Source organism: Mirounga angustirostris, unplaced genomic scaffold (assembly GCF_029215605.1).
Source record: "Mirounga angustirostris isolate CCGP_5_RB_7025 unplaced genomic scaffold, mMirAng1.0.hap1 SCAF_15, whole genome shotgun sequence".
In the NCBI taxonomy this organism is placed as follows: domain Eukaryota; kingdom Metazoa; phylum Chordata; class Mammalia; order Carnivora; family Phocidae; genus Mirounga; species Mirounga angustirostris.
The window spans coordinates 90505926-90530262 of NW_026991723.1; the positions used below are offsets into that span (position 1 = coordinate 90505926).

Sequence of the window (24337 nt, forward strand, 5' to 3'; positions counted from 1 at the left end):
GTCCCCCGTTCTGACACAGAGCAGGTTGGCCCAGGTGAAGCTGAAGGTCCCATCAGCTCACTGGTTGGGTTGGCCATGTGCAGGGAGCTCTCTTGTGATCCCGGATGCAAAGCACGAATGTCACATGCACTCTGGACAGGAAAGGAGGAAACACCGAGGCGGCTGGCACGGTGGGGCTAGCGGGCCACACACAGAGAACACAAGAAGGAGAGGCAGGAGGGGCATACCTTTGTTAATAGTTTATAGATTTAATGGTAATTCGTATCTCCTCTTATCCATACCAAGTCCTTTTCTCTGCTTCCCTTATTTTGCTCTTCTTTTCCTTATTGAATGGGGATGTCTAATTTACTTGTTTTTATTTCTTGTTTTCTAACCTAAAAAATTAAATCAGTTTATTTCTGGGGTGCCTGGGTGGCTCAGTCGGATAAGCATCTGCCTTAGGCTCAGGTCATGATCCCAGGGTCCTGGAATCGAGTCCCACGTTGGGCTCCTGGCTCTGTAGAGAGTGTGCTTCTCCCTCTCCCTCTGCCCCTCCCCCCTGCTCATACTCTCTCTCAAATAAATATAGTATCTTAAAAAATCAGCTCATTTCTCTGAGCACTGCATCAGCTGCAACCCACCGACTCTGAAGCCCCTGTCTGCTTGCTTTCTTCCCAGTTGTTGAGAGATTTTTAAAAATCACTGGAGGGTAGCAGTTTTTATTGTATTATTATTATTATTTGCTATAATTTGAAAATGTTAATGTTGCCTGCAGCATTCTTGTTTTATTTAGTGTATTAAGATTTATTTTATAATGAGCTAATTTGTGACCACTCCGTGAGTATTTGAAAATTTATACGGTCTACTCTCAGTATACACGTCACACCTGCATGGGCGAATCTGTCACTTCAGATTTCGGAATTATTCTGTGTCGGGCTCATCCAAATGAACTGACAGAAATAGCTAGAAGCTCATTTAGCCCTTCTCCCTTGCATTTTACGTTAATGATGTGCTGTTTGATGGACAGATAGTCCCATCTACCCAGCTCCGTTGAGAATGCCGCTTGTTGTCATAAGAAGCCGGCTGTTTCTCAACCATGGCTCCCGTCCCTGAAGTCAGTGGCGACAGGGACCATGAGCGCAGCCTAGAGATTCTTTGCATTCATTGGGTTTCCTTGTGAACCTTTTGGTTGTGAGTCCATCTGCCTCACATCGCTGTAAAGTGTGTTTCTTATTCACATTACTGAGTTCAGGCTTGCTTTGTGGTCCAGGTGGAAACTCCTTGCCTTTGATAAGGGAATAGAATGGATTATCAGTTATGGCCACAATATTTACTTAGTCCTGTGAAGTTCTTCCTGTTTGTTTTTTACAGCTTTGAAGGACCTTTAGCTTTGGTTGGTGTTCTTTGGTGTGTTTTTCAATACTTTGGAATTTCTCTTTGCACTTTCTTAATGCTTTATTCCATTTTACTTCCCTACATGTTTTGTCTATGCCTCTCAGAGGTGTGTAAAATTTTAGGAGTGTTTATTCTTTCATATCCTGCTTCTAATATTATTTCTGTGATGACTTATTTTTCTTCCACTCTTTCCATGGGCTTGTCTGATTTTTTTAAATGATTTTATTTTTAAGTAACCTCTACGCGCAATGTGGGGCTTGAACTCACAAACCTGAGATCAGGAGTCACATGCTCCACAGACTGAACGAGGCAGGCTCCCCTTGCCTGATATTTTTCAATCCTTCTGTTGACTCACTATCTCCTCAATAAGGTCGTTTTTCTACTTTGGGCTTTGGGCTTTCTTTATAGAGGTGATTGCTTTTTTTATATTTTTAGTTCTTAAATATTTGAGAAAATTCACTGGCAAAAAGCATTTTGGCGTGGGTTCTTCAAGTGCACCTGCTACCGGCTCTTTGCTTCTTTGTATCGTGTGGTATTACACAGCTCTCATGCGAATTCCCACTTTGAAACTCATTGAAGATGAGGTTCTTCCCCGCCCAGGTATCTGCCCCAGTGTCAATGACGCAGGATGAAACATAATTATCTTTCAGAGCAACAGGATTTTCCTTATGGCCCGAGGCTGGATGTGCAACCTTCAGCTTTTATATCCCTGAGTCAGAGAGAAAGGAAGCTGTAGGAATGTTCTCAAAGCAACGTCCCTGTCACCACAGCCCCCACCACAGAGGAGTTCCAGCCAGGGTGGTGGAGTCTTTGTCCCCTCGCCACACTCTGCTTCCCAGAACCAAACTCCCACGCAGGCTCCAGCTGCCACACTTCCCCTCACCTTCTCGGGGCTAGCACAGGCTTTGTAGTTGCATCGTGGAGAAGGGGACTTATCAGTCCTCCCAGAGATCTACAACCAAGGACAGCCCCTCCTCACTTCATTCTCCTCCCATCCAATCCCTGCTGGCTTCCGCACCGTCAACTGTTGTATGGGTTGGGACATCAATGCCTCCTCCTTACAACTAAGGTGGGCTTGTCTTCTATTTTCCTAGTTGGCTTTGGTGCTTTCTGAGAGAAGAAATACCAGCTTTATGCTGACATCATCAAGTTGGGTGTGTCATAATCTCTTAATCCCTTCTGCTTAGATCAACAGTTGTCATTTACAGCTTGCAGTTAAGAGCCGTGATTGACATAGAAATCTGTGCCAGGAGTGGTGGCAGGCAGCCTCTCCTCGGGAAGCATCGGCCTCTTCAAAGCATCCTGGCTCTTCCTCTGGGCACTGACTAGGCTGCATTTCTGTGCCCAATGAAAGTAGGTGCAGCTATGTGACTTGTTTTGGCCAGTGAAATGTAAGAACGTGTGGTGCTTGCAGACAAAAGCTTTCAGATCCAATGTTTTTAGTCTGCCTGTTTTCCTAACTGATAAACTTTACCACTGAGAGCAGTTTCAGGTTCTCAGCAAAACTGCAAGGAGCCAGCGTCCTCATCCTCACAGCCATCTCGCTTTCCTGTCTCTAGACCTACAAGCAGAGTCAGACCCCAGCAGGCCCCAAGTACCCAATTACAAGGTCAAAGTAGGAAGGTTCAACTAAGTAAACAAACATTTGCTGCTCTATATCCAAAATTATCAAGGAAATATGTGGGAACTGATCCGGGAAGTACAGGGCCAGAAGGCGGGATGCAATGTCAGACTGGCTTGCATCTGGAGTCAAGATTCAGTGGGCCAGCTAGGGAACTAGGAAGAATTCAGTGATTTCCTCTGTTGCCCAAACAAAACCCGGAGTCACTGAGGTCCACACTAAAGTAAGTGAAGCTTCCGGAAATCCCCTGGAATAACAGAAAGGTAAGAAACCCCAATGGAGCGGTAGGCTTGTTGGAGGAGCCTTACCATGTTACCTGCTCATCCACCAACAGATGGCCAGGGGCAGATCCAGAAGACACACCTTTGCCACATGCAGGGCTCAGACATCCTGGAAAAGCAGCACGGTGGCTCTTCTCTGAACCTGGAACGCTGGTAGGAGACCATAACTGAGCTCCCAGGGCCAACACAGGTGTCACAACCCAAGAGCAGAGAACACGCAGCAAAGTGTTATTTCCACAGGCCATGTATGCAAGCTTCCTGTGACTTCCTGCCAGACTAGTGCAGTGAACTGGATGGGACGACCAACCGGGGTCTGGAGACCCCTCTCTCTGACCCCCAACCCCAGGTCTGGTGAACAGAAGCCTCACTTGAGCTACCTGATTGGTCACAGCCCCTCACTGAATTTCTAAACATGCATTAGTTCAAGTCCTGGGGCCCCAAACACGAAGGAAGGCTGGCTGGGATCCTTCTTCTGAGCCCCACCCAAAGAGCCAGGGCCAAAAGGAGACTACTGCTGACCTTAAAACCGCCGGTACTTGACCAACAAAATGGGTTTATTTGGGAATAGCAGAGAATTGCAATTCAGGACATACAAGCTAAGTAAAACCACAGACAACTCCAACAAAGAAAGAAGTGTTATTTTATGAGGAGAAAGTTAGAAGGGGCTGTCCTGAACCGACGTCCACTGGGCAAGAGCAGGAGTTCAGGGCGAGGGCAGTTTCTCAATGGCTGAGTTGCTGGAGTCGTGGATTTCTCACAGGAGATGAAGCGTCCATCCTTCTGTTGGGTCTGTAGTCCTGATTCTCTCCTGTGGAGGATACTTCTGCTGGGGTGTGTGACGGTTCTTTCTGGAACTGACTCTGGGTGACACAGTGCACGAGAGCTCCTCTTTCTGGCCTCCTGACTCTGTTTTAGTGAGCTTTCCCTGTATTACTTTTCATACTACCACAATCTTTGGGACTGTTGGAACCCCAGTTCCTGTGCAGGAGGGGTTCTGGTTAGGGCAATCTTCATCCGTTTCCCTCTGCCCGAGCGGGGGGTACCTTTGAAACTGGGGCCTACCACCATTTGGTTCTGGAAATGTTTTCTTCTCTATTGTCCATGTGCTATCGTCCACTAATGCCCCTGGATGAGCTGCTTGTGTTGCCCCCCTACCCCAGAACACATCATGTGCTGCCCTGCCCCACACACCAGCAGCCCTGAAGCTCTGGGCCAAGGAGGGGGTGACTGGCCAGGCCTGGGGAGGCCGAGAAGGTGATTCAGGGCATTTTCAGTGCTGACACTTGGGAGTTAGGTTCCATCTCCCACAATGACACACAGGTAACTCAGAAGTATGTTTTTAAACTTCTGAATATGAAACTTCTACAATCACGCCTCAACTATAACAACTAGATCATGCCGTGGCCAGACAACACCCCTGGTAGGACACCGATTCCTTGAAACGGAAACCTTGCTTCATGGACCAGGCGGTCAGTTCTCGTTGCTGCTCCAGATGCGGGTGGAGAGTCTGCACCTTGTTTCCAGACACACCGCTCTGTGTCCTTAGACAAGCTCATCAACTCTCATCTAGACCTTCCTTATCCACCGGAGTTCTGCCGGGTGTTTCTAGGCCTAAGAGAGGCACCAGAAATCCTCTGCTCTTGTCTGTGAGCAGATTTCCCCTGGGAGACTTGCAGCTCCATCACTGGGGGCGTCAGAATCGCTCTGCCTGCAGGTGGCGTGGAGCCCCTCCATCCCGCAGTGATCTACTTTCCCCTCCGCAGTGCTGTTTATCCTCAGGTCCACTCTGTCCGGTACAGCCTCGCCAGCCTTTCTGTTACGGTGTGTTTAACTGGAACTCAGTCAAACAGTTATTGACGGCTTTACTGAATTATTACTCAGGAGCCATGAAATCCCCCCCGGGGTCCTGTGCGTCTGCAGCGGGTCTGCCTGCCCGCAGGTGTGCGTGGAATTCCACCCCCTCACTGGGCATCTTCCATCGCCTCACTGAGTCCTAGCTTCTAGCCTTCCTTGTCTCCTGCCTTCTCCTGGACTGACGTCCTCCAGCCCACCCCGTCTCCCCCTTCCTCCCAGCATGGCGCACACTGTGCTGAACTTCCAACCCACATCTCTTTTTTTCCACTAAAGATTTATTTTAGAGAAACAGCAGGAGCAGGAAGAGCAGAGGGAAAGCAAGACAGAATTTCAAGCAGACTCCACGCTAAGGGTGGAGCCTGATGTGGGGCTCCATCAGAAGACCCTGAGATCAGGATCTGAGCCAAAACCAAGAGTCAGGTGCGCTTGAATCTCTGAGCCCCTGAGGCAGCCTCCAGCAGGCATCTTAACTCTTTTCAGGCGGGTGTTTACCTTAAGCTCTAATTTTTGCTCCTCTTACAAATCAACTCAGGATAACTCCCTCCCAGTCACACCCAAGGTTGGCTCCACCCTCTGCCAGTCACCTGAGGCCAATGCCACCTTGGACTGGGCTACAGCAATTCTGAGTTTCCTTCTTTCCAGGTGAGTTTTGGACTGACCTGGATAGTCCCAAAGGCCATTCTTTCCCAGCTCCTGTCAAGCCAGGAGGAGAAGAAGGAGCCAGTGGAGTGCCCCCACCAGAACCCTCACGCGCTCCACACATCCCTCACCCTGCAAACTTCTGGGGAGCTCTGCGGCCTCCCAAGAGAAGGCTGGAACCTGGACCCGGTCACCTCTTTCCAGGCTCTGAAGATCTATTTCTCCATTCTCAACAGCGCTCCCTTTCTTTCTTACATGGGAGCGGAGCCCTCACAACCAGCTTGCAGGGTGAGCCCACGGAACCCCCCACCACTTCCCAGGAGCCTAGACCACAAAGACTGAGCTCCTGGCCGCGGTCACACGAGGTGGGAGCGCAGTCCCAGGTCAGGGACAGGTCTGGGCGCCCGGGCTACAGGCCCTCACGCCAGGCCGGCCCGCTCCAGGTCCTGGGGCAGGATCCGGCCCTTCTTGCGGGCCTTCTCTAGGCGCCGCTCAGCCCGGGCCACCTTCTTCTTGCGCAGGTTCTGCCGCCGCTTGTCCTGCCGTTGCTGCATCTTCTCAACCACTTGGGCCGTGCGCTTCTCCCACCTGCGCTTCCGCTGCTCATGCCGCTTCTCCTTGCGCTTCAGGGCCTCCTGCAGCAGGTGCTCGTCGTCACGGATGCGCACGCCCTCGGCCTTGTACAGCAGGTTGGTCCACTGCATCTTGCTCTCCAGCTCCCGCGCCTTCCCCTCATCCCGGTCCCGCAGCTCTTCCAGCCGAGCCTGCCGTGCCTGCAGGCGCTCCAGCAGCTGCCGGTAGTTCCGGCCCGTCAGCGGCGCCAGGTTCCCCTTCAGCTTCTGCCTCTTCTCCTTCCGGCGCTGGGCCCTGCTGGCTGCTTGCTCCTCGGTCACCTCCACCTCAGAAGTAAGGGTTGCAACCCAGGTGAATTACAGCTTTACGGTGCCTTTCCCTCGAACGCTCACAAGCACCCCCGTGGGCAGGCACTGGTCGCCACCCCACTCTGCAGACTGGCAGTTGTGGGCCAGAGGTCACACAGCCAGCCAGGGGTAGAGCCCGGGTCCCCACGCTCCATGGCTGTGTCCATCCCTCACCTTATTGAAGAGCAGCCCCGGCTGCACCTCCTCGTGGGGCTGCTCATGGGGCAGCTCATGGGGTGGCTTGGCAGCCTCCGCAGCCTTTGCCACCTTCTCCTTTGCCCTCAACTCCCTTCGTTTCCTCTTTTTCCGGTCCCGCTCCTGCTTTCTCCGCCATCTCTTCTCCAAAGCGGCAGGAGACAGCTCCGTGTTGTGTCCCTGGAGGAAGGGAGCAAAAATTCATGTATAAGGGGGCGCCTGGGTGGCTCAGTCGTTAAGCGTCTGCCTTCGGCTCAGGTCATGATCCTGGGGTCCTGGGATCGAGCCCCGCATCGGGCTCCCTGCTCCGCGGGAGGCCTGCTTCTCCCTCTCTCACTTCCCCTGCTTGTGTTCCCTCTCGGGCTGTGTCTCTCTGTCAAATAAATAAATAAAATCTTAAAAAAAAAATTCATGTATAAGGTCCTTCCAATTTGCGGGGCCCCGGTCTGGGATGTGGAATCAGGGCAGGAAAGCAGGTGAGGAGACTGCTGAGCAGGACAAGCTGCCCACTGACTTCAGTGTTCCTCTGTGAAATGATCTATCACCTAGAACACAAGGGACCCCCAAAAGGACAAGAGAACCCCTGAGTTCATGGTTTCCAGTCCCCAGGCGCATTACACCAGGGCACTTTACAAACACGGTTCCTCTATCTTTCTAATGCTTCCATAGGGAACATGTCCTGCATCACTTCATAGATGAAAACAACAGGCTTAGCCAAAGCCACCAACTAGAACGTGGCATGAGGTCAGAATGACCCAGTGCCTGTGCTGACCATGGCACCATTATGCTGGTGACATCCCTGACCCCTTCCTTCTAAAGGCTAACAAGAGAACCCTAGACCAGGCTGACCCAGACCTGTGTGCAGAAGGACCAGGCCCGGAGCTTGGACCACTCCTTAGGAATGACCCCCGGACTTATCCCCAGGCAGATGCACAAAGAAGTTGGGGGACCGTCCCCACCCAGCAAGAGGGCCAGGGCATGTCCCCAGTGAAGGGCAGGTGGTGGCTGAGTGGGAGAACTACAATGCTAGCACAAACAGCCCAAGCCGGTTCAGGTCTGGTGCTCCCTGTGCAGATCACCTCATCTCAGGTCCTCGCCTAACTTACAGGGCTGTCATGACACTTCGGGGGACAGAAGTGCTGCCTGGTATGTTCAGCAAAGGCAGCTTTCCAGAGAGAGGAGGCTGAGCCTCTTTCGAGGGCACAAGGAATCTGCAGCCCAGCACAGATCATACAAGGCAGGTGACTCTGGGAACGCAGGCTCCCCGAGAAGCCACAAACCACACCTGATCTCTTGCCAAACAAAGCTGCCAAGGCCCTGGCAGGACCCGCTACAGCGGTGGGAAAAGCAGCTGACGTCCCTCCGGTCAGCCCTACAATGGCTGGCAGAGCTGGGAGCCAACCCCACAAAGAGCACCAAGGCACCTTCTCCTCCAGGCAGAGCAGGGAAACCACTGCAGGAAACCACACTGCTCCCTGAACCCCAGCGGCCTCCCCACTCACCTGGCCCCGGGCCTCCCGCATTTTTTCATGTAGCCGCTGCCGCACAACATCCAGGGCAAACAGGGAGTCAAGTTCTGTGACCAGAGTATCTATAAGGTAGGAAGTGGAGAGCTGAGAAGAAAACCCCTCCCTGATCGTCCCGTCCCTTTTCCCAAGGCCCAGCTTCAAAGCCTGAACCTCCACACGCTGCCCCCACCCCACGACCACCAAGTGGCCACTTGTCCACCTGCAGGGCAGTTCCAGTAAATTCTACTCCACCTCTTCAGGCTGGAATGGCCCCTAAGACATCCTCCAGAACAGAACACCCCTGTGCAAAAGGACCAAGTGTGACAAAACACTTCCTACAAGTCAAGCCAAACCCATCTCTCATTTCTTCCAACTTCTGCAGCCTGGGGTTCCCTACGTCTCTCCACAGGTCAGTTCTCATGACTCCCCTTCAGACACCTGCGGGCAGTGAGGCTCTGCAGGGCAAGCTGCTCCAGGTCCTCAGGGGGACATGACCTTGCCCCTCACCAGACCCAGTTGCCAAGTGGCCTAGAACCACTGTGTACTTCCAGGGATCTTATCTACCCAAGAGCCCCTGGATCTGTCCCCTGAAAGCTCACTCTATGGAAAGTCTCAAGGTACCCCAGTGTGCCTGGCACCATATTTTCTTAGGACCATGTTTTCACCTGATCTCAGCTGGCCCTGCTCCACATCCCCATCTGCTGGAGATCCCATGGAGCTGAAGGCCTCTCCCTCCTCAGGTACTGCTGGCTTTTTGTTCCTGGAAGATGCTGGAGACTTTTCCCCTAGAGCCTGGGTCTTCAGGTCCACAGCCTTTTCCCGCTCCCGGGATTTCTTCTGCGCTTTCTTCCTCTTCTTTTTTGGGGGCCCAGCAGCTTCTGAGCCTTGAGTTTTGCTGGCTGAAACACAGAATTAAAAAGGGCTGCAGTCCCAACCTTTGCGACCCATTCAACTGGCAGGAAAAGTCTTGCAAAAGCTTTGATCCCAAAAGGAGGCTGGGAAGGACAACCCACCCCTATCTGTAGAGCTCAGACCCACAAACCCTAGAAAGCACATCGGCCACACCTCTCAAAACCCTGAAAAACATCCACACTTGACCCAGCAGTCTGCTTGTGAGAATCCATTCCGGATATGCACAAAAATATGGCCTCAGAGATACTCATCACAACGTCGTCTGAGAGAATAACTAGGAAAACCTAAATACCCATCTACAAGGTCAAGTTAAGGCACTGCTATGGATAAAGTGCTGCTAAATGAGGACGCAGGTTTCATTTTAACGAATCAAGTAAGGTTCACATTTACCGGATAAAACGAGTACACAAAGTAGAGTGTTTTAATACATAAACTATGCTCATGGGGAGAAAACCTGAAAAGACATGAACCTAAATTATAACCGACTACTTAAAAAAACTCACTTAAGTCTTTTAACTTTGTATACCGAACAAGCTTGCTTTGCATAAAAACAAAAGGTCGTTTTTTCTCTAGCTCCCTGCAGCCCCTGCCACTCTCCCCTCCTCCCGGCCCAGGCAGCACTCCCAAGCCCCAGCTCCTGTGAGGTCCGCCTCTGTTTCACTTGTTGTGTATCGACCTCCCAGCCACCCAAGCCCCATAAACCCTCACTGCCAGGAGGCATCCCGGTTCCCTGCTTCTCACTGCCCTGCCCACTCTACCGGCTCACCTCCTCCAAGCCCCGCAGGAGCCGCCCGCCCGGTGAGCGGATGGAGCTGGACTCCCGGAACCCCTAGGCTGATGCCCACAACAAGCAAGGAGACAGCGGCAACTTTAAACACCTCTTGTCTGTCTTCCTAGAATCTTACAAGCGTGTTCCGCGCATCTACGCGTCTAACCCGGCCGAAGGCTACAAGGTACAGTGCGGGGGACGCCGGCCGGCCGCAGCGGGCGGTGCAGCAGCCCCCGCCCCGACCAAGTCCCGCCAGGCCCGACCCCGGGCGGCGCATTACCGGACTTGCGTTTCTGCGGCTCCGGGCTGGGCTGACGGCAGATTTTCCTGGCCAGGCCCTGCAGGTAGGCGTCCTTAGCGAGCAGAGAGGCCATGGCCGCATTCTCCGCGGCCCTCCTCGTGGGGCACACACACTACCCCGGCAGCTTCCGCCGCACCACCCACGCCGGAAACCGCGCGTTGCGCAGGCGCCGCCGGCCGAGCGCCGAGCCGCCAGCGCGCGGCGCTCGATTAGCCAGGCTTGGCCCCACCGGAAGAAGCGCGTGGGGCGGGGCGCAAGGCATTGTGGGCTTTGGGCGGGTTCCGTGGTTCCCGGGCGCTGCCCGCGGAGCGGGGAGGAGCTGGTGCCCCCCACCCCCAGCACTGTGCCGCGTCCACTGTAGGCGCTCAGTACCTGGGGGCACCAGGACAGACCCGCCGTGGCTCAGGCCTCGGGGGACTCGAATCCCAAGCGGACCCTGGCGAGAGCACGTCCGCTCAGAGAGGACCGCGCGCCTAGCAGGTGCGGGGCGTGCTCCAAGCGCTGGAAAAAAGCACGCACCAGTGCCCTCGGCAGGTTTGCGTTTCGGTGGTGACGGGCGAAAGTAAGACTCGCACAGGATGAGCCGGGTAATAGGGAGTGCCCCGGAGAAAGGTCCGGGGGAAAGGGATGTGAGGTGTTGTAGGGAGGATGCTGGGGCGCTCAGGGAAGACCCGCTGGAATCTTTGCTCTGAACAGTGCAATCACAGACTAAGCTTTACAACAAGGCTTCTCCCTTAAGAACCGACGGGGGGTGGGGCGCCTGGGGGGCTCAGTCGCTTGAGCATCTGCCTTCAGCTCAGGTCATGATCCTGGGGTCCTGGGATCGGGCCCCCAGTGGGGCTCCCTGCCCAGCGGGGAGTCTGCTGCTCCCTCTTCTGCTGCTGCGCGCTCTCATTCATTCATTCATTCATACATACATACATACGTAATAGATAAATAAAATTAAATACGAAATCTAAAAAAAGAACTCGGGAAGGAAAGGAGTGTTCACCAGCCTGAGGCTGGAGAACCCCGCACCTGGTTCCTTAATTCATAGCAATGGACAGGCTTTGACACAACCCAGAGCCCTTTGAGGGTTGCCTTGGGGTGAGTAGAGAAGGGGGCCTTGCGATACTCATCAGGGGAAGGGAGAGACTGGGGCATGGGTTTATAAATTACAACCTCAAAATATATTTAAGAAGGCTTCTGATGTTCTATCTGAAGCACTAAGGGTCTAACTTTCTACCCCTAATCTCTGTCACGAGGTGCCGTTTTGAGGAGAGGATAGCTTCATCGTCGTCCCCCACAGATTTTCAGTGCACGCAGTCTAATCTCTATACAGCACACTCACTGAACCATAAACATGTTCTTTCTGGCACCGTCAGTTTTAACCATCAAAGCCAGACGCATTGAGGGACAGGGATGTGAGCCGGGGGGGCTGGGATGATGGGTCCTCTTTCAGCGAGACTTCCGGTCCACACCCAAGTCTGGGGTTCTCTGTCCTGCATCACCATCTCCAGGGAGGTGTTTGAGGCTTTCCTGAGGTCTTTGCTGGACAGGGGGTAGCAGACGCCACAGAGAAGGGAGAAAAAAGTGGAGTTCCGAGTGCAAATCTAGATTCATGGGCCTTAATTTTAAGTTACCTTTTCTGTGAGAGTTGTCTGGAGGGTTGAACGAGCTCATCCTACCTCCTCCCTGAAATCCTGTCCTCACAGGATTTTGGGAACCCCAGATGACGGGCCTTCCTCCTACCTACCTGCTCTCTCCTCTCTGGGCCTCACTTCCCTTTTCTGTCAGCTCTTACTGCACAGTGACCCCCCTCAGGGCTCCTGACTTGGTGCTGACGACTCCCCTGAACTCCAGGCCCACCTCTGGACGTCTGAGACACATCTCCATGAGTATGTGCAGAACCCTGCCTCCCCCAGCTGCCTGCCTTCTGTCTCAGTTAAGGCCACTCCATGCTTCGAGGCTCAGATCTTGATGCCACGCCTCCTCTCATTCCCCGCACCCAGTCCTTGAGCAAATCCTGTTGGCTGTCCCCTAAAAGTATCCCCAGGGGGGAGCACAGTCCGTTGGGCGTCTGTCAGTGTCGCCTTCCCCCAACCCTGCCTCTCTGCCCCTCCCCCGCTCATACCCTCTAAAATGGATACATCTTTCTTTTTTTTTTTTAAGATTTTATTTATTTGAGAGAGAGAATGAGATAGAGAGCATGAGAGGGGGGAGGGTCAGAGGGAGATGCAGACTCCCCGCCGAGCAGGGAGCCCCATGCGGGACTCGATCCCGGGACTCCAAGATCATGACCCGAGCCGAAGGCAGTCGATTAACCAACTGAGCCACCCAGGCGCCCTGGATACATCTTTTTAAATAAATAAATAGTATAACGAGAACTGTACGTCACCCACTCCAGACCACCACCCTGATCCTGTTGTAGATTTCAAAAGACTAGAAGAAATAGTAAGTAAATGCAGTGCAAAATAAAAATAAGTATAACAAGATATTTGGAGAACAACCGGGGAAAGTAGAATGTGTCATGATCCTAGATGCTATTACGGAATGATTGTTCACTTTGGGCCTGATGCTGGCCTTGAGCCGTGGAGAGTGTTGGGTTTTCTTAGAGAGGCAAGCTGGCAGGTGTTTAGACATGAGGTGTCACGAGAAGGCCAGCAGCTATTAAATCAGGTAGTTTTTATAAATGAGAGCGCAAGTAAAGGTGCAAAAGGTGAATCCAGAGACAAGTCTGTGTGGGTGTTCTTTATGTGACCTTTATGCCTTCATCAGGGGTTTGAACGGTAAAACACTTGCGATACAAAGGTGGTATGACTGAGGACCACCCAGGGTTTAGCGACGTGGAGGCCACTGGGGACCCTAATACATGTAGCTCGGCTGGGGTCATGGAGACAAAACCTGCAGGAAGCTGGCTCAGAGGAGAGCTGCCAACAGCCCGTTTCTCCCGTGAGTTCGTTGTGCTGCCGGGGCATGGGCTGGAGAGGAAGAGGTGGCGGAGAGCTGCCTCGCTTTAGGAGGAACAACTTCATTTTCCAACGGGAGCAGTGGCCCAGCCCAGGAGAGCATAACACCGATGGTGCAGAGATCTTGCTGCTTGGGTGTTTGGAAATTGAAGACACTCGAAACCCCACCATCGGGTTTGGTCGACTCCAGGATTTTCCCCACATGGGCTTCCATTGGTTTTAATCCCTTTTTCCGTCGTTAGTGTTAAGTACAAGTTATTCCTGCAATTAAGGTGTTTCGGGAAGAGCTCATCACCTAGTTTCTCAATGGGAAAACAACTTCCCCAGACCACGCCAGGAAACCAGGACCAGACCCAGGACTGGGCCCCATGCTCCCACTTCTGTGGTGCCTCTGCTTGGCTATGGGGGTGTGGGGGTGGTGGTCTCTGGGACCCAGCATAATTCAGCATGTGTCCCTCCCTGTCCTTGAGACTGGATTGTGGGCTGTCACCTCCCCCACATACCGACCGATGTCTCCCTCATGAGGAGATAAGGCATGCTGGTGACAGGGCATGGGGTTGAAGTCCCAGTTCTCCTGGTGTGACACCCCCCTCCCCACCACCCTTGTGAGCCTGGTGCTGAGGCATCAGGCCCAGCATTCCCTGTGGGTTGAGTCCTGACTTCTGCGGCTTCATTTCCCAGCTCAGTGACCGCGGACACACCACTTCAGCCCCTTCCAAGCCTGCGGCCACTCCTCCCAGTAGTGCAGGCAACTACAGCACAGATTCCAGGTGCGGTGAGGACAAGAGGGACCAGAAGTGCAGGCACCCGGACCTTAGAACATGCAGCAATGGCAACAGTTTTTCATTCTATCACCAAATATTAAGGACTTTCTAGATCCCAGGCAGTTCTAGGCAATGGCAATGCAGCCACAGCCCCAAACTGACCAAGTCCCTGCCCAAGCCCAAGGCTGTCCAGGCAGAGCCTAGGAGCTGCTCTCCCAACAGCCGCTGGGAAACCAAGGGTGGTCCCAGAGTGGGCCAAGATTAGCAAGAAAGAGCCAACCAATGCAAAAGGGCAGTGCTGTCTTTATTCAACTGTCTTATTACAAAACTACCAGAACATAAATGGCAGAATTAGGAAGGTTCCAGTCCTGGCTTCGGCGAGAGCAGGCAGCATCTCTCTCCCTGCCACAGCCCTGTGGGGACAGTCACTAGTGCAGGGACCCTTAGGACAAGGCAGTAGGTGTAGCTCTGCACAGAGGGCCTGGCCTGAGAGGGGGAGTCTGGACTTGGCTAATATTGTCCACTCTGAGCACCATCCTGCAGCTTTTAAATAGCAGGACATCTTCCTGCCCCACTACCGGGGCCTCAACAAGACTGTCCAGGAACCTTCTGCCCAGGAGGCCAGGAGGGTTGTGAACAGAGGTGACCACTCAGAGGGAGATGGGCCACCTTGGAAACGGCTGGGGGAGCTACTTCTCCCCAACACTCCTGGCAGGGGGTGGGGGGGCAGCTGTCCCTGGGCTAAAGTTCTCAAGGGGAAGCAAGGCTGAGAGGAGCAAAGCTGTGGCGAGCCCGGAAGGGACACCAGACTTCCTAAGAACCTAAGGGTGTGGGGAGGGGAGCCCTGGGAGGCTCAGGCGTGCTCCGTGGAGCCGGGGCCGGGGCCGCAGCCTGCAGGGGGCCAGCGCTGGGCTCCGGGGACGCCAGCACAAGGGCCGAGAGGCCATCAGCAGAGTCTGTGTCGAGGTCCAGCCTCCAGTACGCTTCGCACAGAGGCAGGTCATTAGCTTCGCAAAGACTTGAGCTTTTCCACCACCAGAAACCCAGGGAGAGACAGGAGCAGGCAGAGACGGACGGAAGCCGGGGCGGGGCGCGGGGACGGGGAAGCAAGATAGAAGCAGAGTTAAGAAAACAGACCACACCCCAAACCTGCCTTTCCCCTCTTCTTCTCTGTGCTGACCCCTCTCCACGCAGGCCTGGCTAAGGGGGGGCGGCGTGTGGGGCTGCCCTTGCTTCAGGGTCCAATACAGCATCCTACAGGAGGTGCCCTTCAGGACCAGCCACCAGCAGGCTGTGTGACCTTGGCAGGTCCCTCTGACTGACCAAGTGTATCTCCCAACTGACAGCCACAAGGCTGAGCCAGCCCATGCCACCGCCTCCTATCCTGGCTCCAGAGCTCGCTATGGTCTCTCAACAGTCACTACACTTTGCGAGGACCCCAATAGCAGAGACCCTGTCTTGTTTTTGGGTTCTCTGCCCCGCAGGGACTCTGCCTGAATCGGGGACAGAACCAGGAGCCCTGGTGTTCTGTGCTGCACCACTCTACCAGCTGTGTGGCCGACAGGCCCGCAGGCCCCCTGAACTCAAGTCTCCCTGCCTCTAACACAAGTCAGCAGTGTTGGCCTGCCGAGGCACGGGAAGACCGGGGTGAGGATGCAGGTGAGGAGTATGACTCACTAGGGCTGTCCAGGGGTGACTAGAGCTCAGAGGTCCCACAACTATCTGACCCCAACCTCCCTCCCCCCCTTGCTTCTTCTGCCTTCAGTGGTTTGGGCACAGAGCGGCATCCCAAGGAGAGCAGAGGGCAAGAGGTAGAGAAAGAGCGAGTCACGAGCAGAGAGCGGGCGAGTGTGGACACCGGCATGCGGGGCATGGCAACCTGTGTTGGGGGCTTTGGGGGAGGGGCACAAAGCCTGGCAGCCGTGACTCAACTGAGCCCTGGCCTTACACAGGTATTTGCACACGAGGGAGGAACTCAGCCTCTCAAGGCACCAGGGACAGCAAGGACCCCCCGTGGGTGAACCAGAGACTGGCACGGCAGGACGCGGGAAGCCTGGCACTCAGGCCCCTGGGTTCCCTGCAGTCTTGTCAAAGTGACTTTGGGTGGGTCCCTCACCACCACCCCTAACCCGGCCCTCAACCTCGAGAGGCAGGGCTAAATTGTTGTCCTGTAACCACTCAGTCCACAAGCCCGGTCCTTGGGGGCAGCAGGAAACAAACATAGGGACGTGAAGGGATTCTGCAAAAATCCGCGGGGCTGTGAACCATGTCCCTGGCATGGTCTGAGACACAGACAGCACCCCCACCCCAGGGACCCCCTCCAGACCCTCTCTGAAGGCCTGGTGTGTACGAGGTGCTTGCCGCCATGTCTGCTGAGCCGATGGGTATCAGCGACCAGAGGTGGCCCCAGAACCCTCTGGGAAAGTCTAGAACCACTCCGGCTGGACAGTGGCACTGTCCCTTCCCGTAGAGGCCAAGATGGCCAGGGACAGTGAGGGCTGGCATTGAGTACAGGGCAGGGAAACCAAGGCCCAGACCACAGACCATGCTGGCTCTGGGCATCTGTGGCTCAGCACGGCCTCCACAGGGCAGAAAGGAGCATCTGAAAAAGCCACCACAGGAAGGACACGTTTGTCTGGGCAATGGCATGGGGGGGCACCACTCCGTTTGAACAGAAACTTGACTTTCTGAGCTAATGGGGACAGAGATATAAGGCCTTCCTGTCTCCCGCTTCAGTTCCCCCGTGTATATTACACCTGGACTCTGATTTTTCAGGACCCCTTGGGCTCAAACGACACAGGTTTCAGGATTCCAAGTGGTGCACGTGGGCTGGGGTGACAGGTCTTGCCCACTGCCGTATCCCTGGGGCCCAGCATGGGCCTAACATGTAGGCAGGCTCTGGTCTGTGAACCAGGCTGAGCTGAACAGGAACTCAGTGGTCTGGGTACCCCAGGCCCAGCTCTCAAGGCCATCCTCTGCTCGGGTTTCTTCCTCCTTCCCACCCCCACACCACCATGGACCCTGACACACACGCTGAAGATTCGGGGATACCCACATGGAACGGCATCTCTAGGCAAGCACTGGCATCCTGCACATTCAGGGCATGAGCCTGGGCTGCCAAGAGAAGCTAGCCCAGGCCTGGCTGGAACGTTTAAATATTGACTAAAAAACTAAGAGAAGCACGCAGGCCCAGAATGAGGCAATGGACAGCCCCAGCAGGAATGCTGGCTCTGCCCTCCGCTCTGGGGCTTGGCCCACCCAAACCCTGAAGTTCTGTGACTTTCATCCTGCTGCCCAGGGCCTGGCAGGCGGCGTAAATTGTCCATCAATCGCTCTGACCGTGAGCTCTGCTCTGAAACCCAGGCACGTGTCTGTGCTGCCAAGACCAGGAAGGATCTGCAAAAACAGGGCCTTCGGGGCCGCAGGCCGGGCCCGGGCCCCCAGCTGTGCTCTGCGCAGGGTCCAGCCCTATCGGTACCTGGACGAGTAATATTCCTCCTCCAGCTCGTACAGGTCGATGGAGATCTCGTCCCGCAGGGCAATGAGCTTCCGGTCACACTCCTCCTGCAGGGCTCGCAGCTGCTGGTTGCGCTGGTCGATGGCCTCGTTCACCGACGGGAAGTCATTGAGGATGAGGAACTGCTTGAGGTCAGACACCAGTTTCATCAGGGACTCACCAGCTCGGACCTGAGGCCATCAGAACCAGGGCAGGCGTGCTGAGGAAGCCGCCGCGGCCCCGCCTCCATTTCCTTGTCTGTCAGGTGGGACCACAGCACTGACCTTCACAGGGTCGTCGTGCAGTGAGAGAACCGAAAGGGACCCACGGGAGGACAGGGTCCGTGGCCCCCACCCATGGACGTGCTTCCAAGGCAGGTGCCGCCAGCTTCCCAGCCTTCCCACCCCCCCACTGGCTGCCGCTGCAGGGGTACGGACCCTCCCTTACACAGATTATGCTTCGCAAAGCCTCAAGCCCCACAGATAACACTACTGTCCCATGTAACGCCTGCCCGTGCACCTCCTTGGGAGCAGCAAGCAGGCCAGTTGGGCAGGATTCCTCTGGGGCTTTTCCTATGTGTTCGCACCCGTGGGCACACATCCATGGGAACATTTGGCTGATGTGCTTGTTCTGGGACATCAAAAGCGATGAAAACGCACATCTTGGTTTGTTCGGCAATTTGCTTTCGCTCTCATAACGAATCTCTGGGAGCGGTCTCGTCAGCAAGGAAGGGTCAACCCCTTTCTAACCATCACACAGCACTCTCCTTGATGGATGTGGCCGACCATCTGCCGCCCCTTGCGCAGGTGCCAGACAGCCCTCCTCTCGAGGGGAGTCTCCTGAGAAGTGGTTTGCCCACTTGCCCCCCCCACCCCCCCTCAAAGGTGGGACCACAGGGCTCCTGCAGCCCTGGGCCCTGCCCTCCACCGAGTGACTCACAATGTTGGCAGCTCGAACGTGCATCTCGTAGTTGTCCTGCTCGCCCTGAGTGGCCCTCGACACTTGTGTCTCGTCTTCGATCTGGAGGGCAGACAAAAAAGCCCCAGAACTGGCAGGTGCCCCAGCCCACAGGTAACTAGCCGGCTGCAGGACACCCGCCGCCGCTGCCTCCTGCCTGCCGTCCACTTTACCTCCTCCGCCACGCACCACGGACCAGACCGTGGCCGGCATTCAGCCTCACCCCCTCCTGTCCTAAGGAGCTCACGGGCACTTTCACCGGGAAAACGGATGCCTGTGGACCCTGACTGCTGTGCCGCCTGCAGGGAGGTCTAGGTCAAGTGTTCTTTGGGGTGTGGAGCCCTGTTTGGTATAATATGGGGTCGTGAGCTCAGATGCTCAGTAAACTGAGCTGCTGAATGCATAAAGGCATGATGTATTTCTTTTGAGCAACTATTTACTAGCTCTTCCAGGCTGCCAGGTGCCATGTTAAGGGCTTAACCACCATTATCTTGTGGAATTCTCACCAGAGCCTGGACCCCCATCCTAGGTTTACAGGTGGGCAAAGCTGAGGCAGGGACAGCTCAGAGAGTGCATCCAAGGTGTGTCCGACAGCGCACGGAGAAGCAGGAGTGCTGCCTGGCCTGGCCTGTCCAAAGTGCAAGCTACTCAGAGCTCCCGCCCATCCATGGGACAGGGCTTCCACAGGGGGCCTTGCCAGCCCTGGGCTGGGGGCAGGGCACCCTAAAGTAAGGAGCTGGATTCCTGGGTTCAAATCCTGGCTCTGCCGGCTATTAGCAGAATGACCTTGGCAAATTAGTCTCCTCCTCTGAAAATGAAGAAGACAACACTACCTGTCCCACAGAGCTCGTGTGAAGGTTAAATACAGTAAGACACGACAGCTCTCGTGACACGGCGTGACACACGGTGAACGCACGCTAAATACACCTTAGCTTTCTTAATCGTGGCCCTACCAAGCCTTCCGAGGTCTACAGCAGTCTCAAGATCCACCCCAACTTACTGCACTGCAGCCCAGCAGGCTTGCCAACCGGATCCAGACAGCCGGTTCCGACCACCTGGAGGGACCTGCCCCCGCCTTGCTCCCTGACTGCATTGGGGGGCAAGAGCGACCACGTCTGGGCTGGAGTCACGCCCCACGGCAACCACTGTACACAGACAAATTCACCCAATCACCAGAAGGGCCTTAGGATGCAGGGGCAGCAGAGGCACGGAGAAGTCTGGTCTTCATCCAGACCCACGCTGCTGGTTAAGGGGCGCTGGACGCGGAAGCCAGGCCATCTCACCAGGGCCTGTAACTAGCTGGTTTATTTATCGGTTGACCTGTTTGCTACTCCGGACCCCCCTGCTGCCCTCCCCAATATTTTCCCCATGCGGACAAAGGCCTGGCCTGTGCGTTCACTGCTGGATCCTCCCCAGCCGTGTGACACCTGACCGCAGCAGGCCGGCCACTCAGCTCACCACTGGCTAGACCCCTCCCCTTCCCTTGGTCTCGGAGGGGCAGGAGCCGGCCTGCCCGCCCCCACCTTGGCGGTCTTGATGATCTCGGTGAAGTTGTCCATGATGGACTTGACGTCGTCCTTGAGCCGCTTGTTGTAAGACTGCAGCAGCGTCTCCTTGCTCTGCGGCAGCGCTCTCTGCTGGGCCATGGCGGGGCCTCAGGCAGCTCGGAGGCGGCACCTGGGAGCCAGAGTCCGGCGTGAGCAGAGCCGCCCCCAGCCGCCCACCCTCCATGCCCCAGCTCAGCAGAACCGCGATCTCGGGAGAGGCCCCTCCGCCAGAGACTCGTGCCACCGCCAGCACACGAGCGCACCGCGGGCTCTCGGCTCCGGCCAGCGCGCGTCCGCCCGCCCCCGCCCCTCCGCCCCTCCGCCGAGGCGTCCCTCCGATTCTCCCCCGCCGCGCCCTCCGCTCCAGGCCGGGCCCCCGGAGGGCCGCCGCGCCCACAGCCTGCTCGCTCCGGGGGGCCTCGGCCGGGACCACCCTCCCTCCCCGCGCGCCCGCGCGCTCCGGCAGACTGGCGCGGGGCCTGCGCGCCGCCGACCACCGAACTCGCGGCCTGGGAGTCACTTCGTAGCAGGGGAGTGGGGGGTCACACCTGAGAAAAGACGGCGACCGCGCCCCGACGCCCCCACCTGGTCCGCAGAGCCCGGGGCGACCCGGCTGGGTACAGGGGTGGGGAGGGGTGCAGACAGGCGCACGCCCCTCCCCGGAAGTCCTGGCCCCAGATCGGAGGCGGGCAAGAGCGGTCCTGTCCCTTTAAATCCGAAATCCCGCGCAGGCGCCAGGTCTCGCGATCTCCGGTGTCGCCTACATATTACCCACAATTCCCTTTTCTTTCTCTCTCCTCCGGCGACCCAAGATGGTGAGTGGTCCTGCGGCTCGTCGTGTTGGCGCTGGGTCCGGCTTCTATCCGCTGCCATCCTCTTCGGGGCGTGGCCGTGCGGGGATCCCTCCACCGCCCGGCGCTAGGGGGGAGCCCCGCGGGGCCTGGCAGGGAGGCATCAGGCCGGGTGTGATACTGGAGGCTGCGTCCGGCAGTGCGGGGAGGGGGCCCGGGCCGGGGGAGCGCGGCGCCGCAATGCGGGGCTCGGAACGCCGGGCCGAGGGTCTGCCGCGCCGTGGGGGCTGCCCCAGGGGCCTCGGGCGAGGGGTTCAGCGCCAGCTGTACGCCGGGCCCTTGAGGGGCGCGCAGTTCCGGGCCGGGGCCGCTCCGGCTCGGCCCTTGCGCGGCGTCGCGGACGAACGTGGCCGCGTGGCTGCCGGGGCTCGTGCAGAGGGTGTGGGGGGTGTTTGGTGCCTGGGCGCCAGGCTCACTGACGTAGACGTGGGCGGCCGCCGGGCTCGCTGCTGGGCCACCCGGACGTCGGCAGCCAGCCCGGCCTCTCGGGGACGGGAGGACCTGGTCTAACCGGGTTCCTTCTCGCGCAGCCGAAAGGGAAGAAGGCGAAGGGGAAGAAGGTGGCCCCGGCCCCTGCTGTCGTGAAGAAGCAGGAGGCCAAGAAGGTGGTCAACCCCCTGTTCGAGAAGAGGCCCAAGAATTTTGGCATCGGTGGGTAAGGTGGGGGACGCGAGAACGTGGTGTTACTCCCAGAGAGCAGCGCTGGCTACCGAGCAGAGGATCGTGTCCTGTGCTTACTAGCAGCTTCTGGTGGGTCTGGAGTCGGAGCTGCGCGGATGGGAGTCCCATTTTCCATTTTCTGCTACTCCCTGGGCTTGTGGGGGGGGGGGGTGCGTGCGCGGGGTGTGGCCACCTGAGCGCCACTCTGCTTCTGCTCAGATACTGGTACTCAGCCTGGCCCTGGGAGCCACGCTCAGAGCAGAGGCCCTTGGCCCACTGTGCTGACGGACAGCTTGGCTGCTCCCGGATGAGGGGCAGGTATCGGGGTCTCCCTGCGATCCCAGGTGTTTGTGTGCAGATGATGTGAAAGAATATTTGCTATCTGAGAGATGGTGATGACGCTCGAAACCACCAAGATCGCTGATGCACCTGCACCCTCCGAATGGCACCAAACTCGGACTCCATGGGGGTTTGAGCCTCACTCACGGTGTTGCCCTTAACTTCTCAGGACAGGACATCCAGCCCAAAAGGGACCTCACCCGCTTTGTCAAATGGCCCCGCTACATCCGGTTGCAGCGGCAAAGGGCTATTCTCTATAAACGTCTAAAAGTACCTCCCGCGATTAACCAGTTCACCCAGGCCCTGGACCGCCAGACAGGTGAGGTTCCAAGGCACAAAACCAGCATCCGAGAAGGGATTTCTTGGGCCAGGACGACGTTACCGTCTTTACTCTGATGGTACTACATTTGCAGTGTTTTCTGGGGGCGGTGGGGGTTTTCGAATAAATTGAATTATTAAAATTGAGGACATCATGTCTAATTTCCAGAACGTGAAGGTGGCTTGGCCGAAGAGGTCACGTACGTGTTGGGGGATGTCTTGGACTACTTTCAGGGCAGTGAGCTAGCATTGCGTCGAGTGGCACAGACCAGAGCTTAAAACAAGCCTAAACTGACAATGATTCTTGCAGCTACTCAACTGCTTAAGCTGGCCCACAAGTACAGACCAGAGACAAAGCAGGAGAAGAAGCAGAGATTGTTGGCCCGGGCCGAGAAGAAAGCTGCGGGCAAAGGGGATGTCCCCACTAAGAGGCCACCTGTCCTTCGAGCTGGTGAGTGGGCCCCTCCTCACAGAGGGCAAGTGGTGGGACAGGCTGTTGGCAATGATGCATGAATTTCTTCACCTGGAATCACTGTGAAGAGTAAAATCGAGCTTTTTAACCCTGAGTCACAGCTGGGCCCCGAGGAGAGCTGCTTTTGTGAACCAAGCAGCCCCTGCGGACTGCTCACACAAATTGGTTGTGTGTCCTAGGGGTTAACACTGTCACCACCTTGGTGGAAAACAAGAAGGCTCAGCTGGTAGTGATTGCACATGATGTGGATCCCATTGAGGTACGTCTTCCTCGTTTTTAAGCATTGATTGTTAAATTGGGTCTTAACGTCCGTGCCGGGACAGTTAAAGCTAGATGTTGAGTATGGCGTGTTAGGCCAAAGCGGGGAGATAGCTTTTCGTTGAGGACGGTACTGACAGGTGATCCAGTTGATAGCCGTTGTGATGATGGGGATTTCTTACTGAATTAAACCTTGAAGTGGGAGTACATGAGCTTTTTAATCCTGAGCAATTGCTACTGAGTTAGCTTTTACATTCCTGCTTTTGGTCGAAATACACTCTAGAGCTAATGATGTATTCCAGCTGGTGGTTTTCCTGCCTGCCCTGTGTCGTAAGATGGGGGTTCCCTACTGCATTATCAAGGGGAAGGCCAGGCTGGGGCGTCTGGTGCACAGGAAGACCTGCACCAGCGTCGCCTTCACACAGGTCAACTCGTAAGTATGCAAGGTGGCCCCCAACGCCCAGCAGTCAGTAGGGGTGAGCCACCCCCTCCCCCAGTTCTTAATCCCTCAGGATTTTCCTTAAAGACCAAACGCCATACCTTAAAGGAATACGTTTATCTGAATCTTTGCCAATGATGGTTAACGAATTTCTTCACCTGAATAAGCCATGTGGTCATATTGTATCTGAGGCAAAGGGCTTGGTTGGGGCTAACAGTGAGCCCGTCCCTGCTTTCTGGAAAGGTAACCGAGAAGCTAATGACCCCCATTTTCCCCCTGCCTTTTTAGGGAAGACAAAGGAGCTCTGGCAAAGCTGGTGGAAGCCATCAGGACCAATTACAATGACAGATACGATGAGGTAAGCCGTAGCTTGACACACAACACTGTCCGGTACATTGAACCTTTCATCAGGGGACTGGCTGGCCTGGTTCCTCCTGAGCAGTCCTACTTGACGAAGGACTTGGAGCAGCCAAGTAGAAGAGCACATGGGCTGACCTAGTTTTGAGAGCCTTGGAGGAGGCCACACTGACCCCTCTCTGTCGTTGCAGATCCGCCGCCACTGGGGAGGCAACGTCCTGGGTCCGAAGTCTGTGGCTCGCATTGCCAAGCTGGAAAAGGCAAAGGCTAAAGAACTGGCCACCAAACTGGGCTGAGTGGATGCTGCTGAATTTTCTGTACATAAAAGTAATAAAATATTGTCTTTCAGCCAGTGTCAGTTGGCGTTTGGGGTTGAATATAATTGATCTCCTGTCAGTTTGGGATGGCGACAAAGTGTTTTTCAAACCCAGGGTCTGTGCTGGGCACAGGGCAGAAGGTGTGGGTTGACCTGTTCTGAACAAGCAGCCTCAACCACTCAGTCGCACGTCATACTTGAACATGCTGACAAAGCTTGGATTTTATGATCAAGACTGTTA

The 24337-nt window shown here is 55.7% G+C and overlaps 3 protein-coding genes and 4 non-coding genes across 14 annotated transcripts in view; 5 read left to right on the plus strand and 2 right to left on the minus strand.

The window, feature by feature from the left end:
• Positions 1-10526, minus strand: part of SURF6 (surfeit 6) — a 49678-nt gene extending 39152 nt beyond the window's left edge. For all 5 annotated transcript variants that reach the window (XM_064579139.1, XM_064579138.1, XM_064579137.1 and 2 more), the window contains exons 1-5: positions 10354-10526; positions 9058-9291; positions 8387-8475; positions 6864-7064; positions 3304-6668 (exon numbers count right to left, since the gene is read on the minus strand). In XM_064579139.1, the coding sequence (XP_064435209.1) occupies positions 6189-6668; positions 6864-7064; positions 8387-8475; positions 9058-9291; positions 10354-10447 (1098 nt within the window). In that variant the 5' untranslated portion in view covers positions 10448-10526 and the 3' untranslated portion in view covers positions 3304-6188. The remainder of the gene's footprint in view (positions 1-3303; positions 6669-6863; positions 7065-8386; positions 8476-9057; positions 9292-10353) is intronic.
• Positions 10527-12538: 2012 nt separating this feature from the next.
• Positions 12539-20801, minus strand: MED22 (mediator complex subunit 22). Of its 4 annotated transcripts, none has more exons than XM_064579145.1 (5): positions 20635-20786; positions 20063-20216; positions 18522-18602; positions 17565-17773; positions 12539-13583 (listed from the first exon to the last, which is right to left on the minus strand). In XM_064579145.1, exons 2-5 carry the CDS (start codon positions 20183-20185, stop codon positions 13385-13387), a joined length of 612 nt encoding a protein of 203 aa, XP_064435215.1. In that variant the 5' UTR covers positions 20186-20216; positions 20635-20786; the 3' UTR covers positions 12539-13384. The 4 variants fall into 4 exon arrangements, with proteins under 4 accessions (XP_064435215.1, XP_064435214.1, XP_045739409.1 ...); XM_064579144.1 differs by lacking the exon at positions 12539-13583 and adding an exon at positions 14372-15110 and having other exon boundaries at positions 20672-20801; XM_045883453.3 differs by lacking the exon at positions 12539-13583 and adding an exon at positions 14372-15110 and having other exon boundaries at positions 17565-17725; positions 20635-20787.
• Positions 20783-24128, plus strand: RPL7A (ribosomal protein L7a). The gene is made up of 8 exons (XM_045883456.2): positions 20783-20901; positions 21468-21588; positions 22106-22255; positions 22565-22705; positions 22906-22985; positions 23287-23417; positions 23712-23781; positions 23972-24128. The coding sequence occupies exons 1-8, from the start codon at positions 20899-20901 to the stop codon at positions 24074-24076; spliced, it is 801 nt and encodes a 266-aa protein (XP_045739412.1). The 5' UTR covers positions 20783-20898; the 3' UTR covers positions 24077-24128.
• LOC123850335 (small nucleolar RNA SNORD24) lies at positions 21951-22025 on the plus strand. Its single transcript, XR_006792298.1, has one exon. It is a non-coding gene; the product is annotated as a small nucleolar RNA SNORD24 (small nucleolar RNA).
• On the plus strand, positions 22752-22825 carry LOC123850330 (small nucleolar RNA SNORD36). Its single transcript, XR_006792294.1, has one exon. It is a non-coding gene; the product is annotated as a small nucleolar RNA SNORD36 (small nucleolar RNA).
• Positions 23144-23216, plus strand: LOC123850331 (small nucleolar RNA SNORD36). The gene has a single exon (XR_006792295.1). It is a non-coding gene; the product is annotated as a small nucleolar RNA SNORD36 (small nucleolar RNA).
• On the plus strand, positions 23552-23619 carry LOC123850332 (small nucleolar RNA SNORD36). The gene has a single exon (XR_006792296.1). It is a non-coding gene; the product is annotated as a small nucleolar RNA SNORD36 (small nucleolar RNA).
• Positions 24129-24337: the final 209 nt, after the last annotated feature.

Bases quoted from the DNA above. Each gene is read 5' to 3' on its own strand.
- MED22 (XM_064579144.1), bottom strand. From the start codon at position 20,185: ATGGCCCAGCAGAGAGCGCTGCCGCAGAGCAAGGAGACGCTGCTGCAG. The intron at 18,603-20,062 runs GTGGGGGCGGGC...TCTGCCCTCCAG, and splicing joins AGATCATCAAGACCGCCAAG to ATCGAAGACGAGACACAAGT. The intron at 17,774-18,521 runs GTGAGTCACTCG...TGATGGCCTCAG, and splicing joins ACGTTCGAGCTGCCAACATT to GTCCGAGCTGGTGAGTCCCT.
- RPL7A (XM_045883456.2), top strand. The intron at 22,256-22,564 runs GTGAGGTTCCAA...TGATTCTTGCAG, and splicing joins GGCCCTGGACCGCCAGACAG to CTACTCAACTGCTTAAGCTG. The intron at 23,782-23,971 runs GTAAGCCGTAGC...CTGTCGTTGCAG, and splicing joins ACAATGACAGATACGATGAG to ATCCGCCGCCACTGGGGAGG.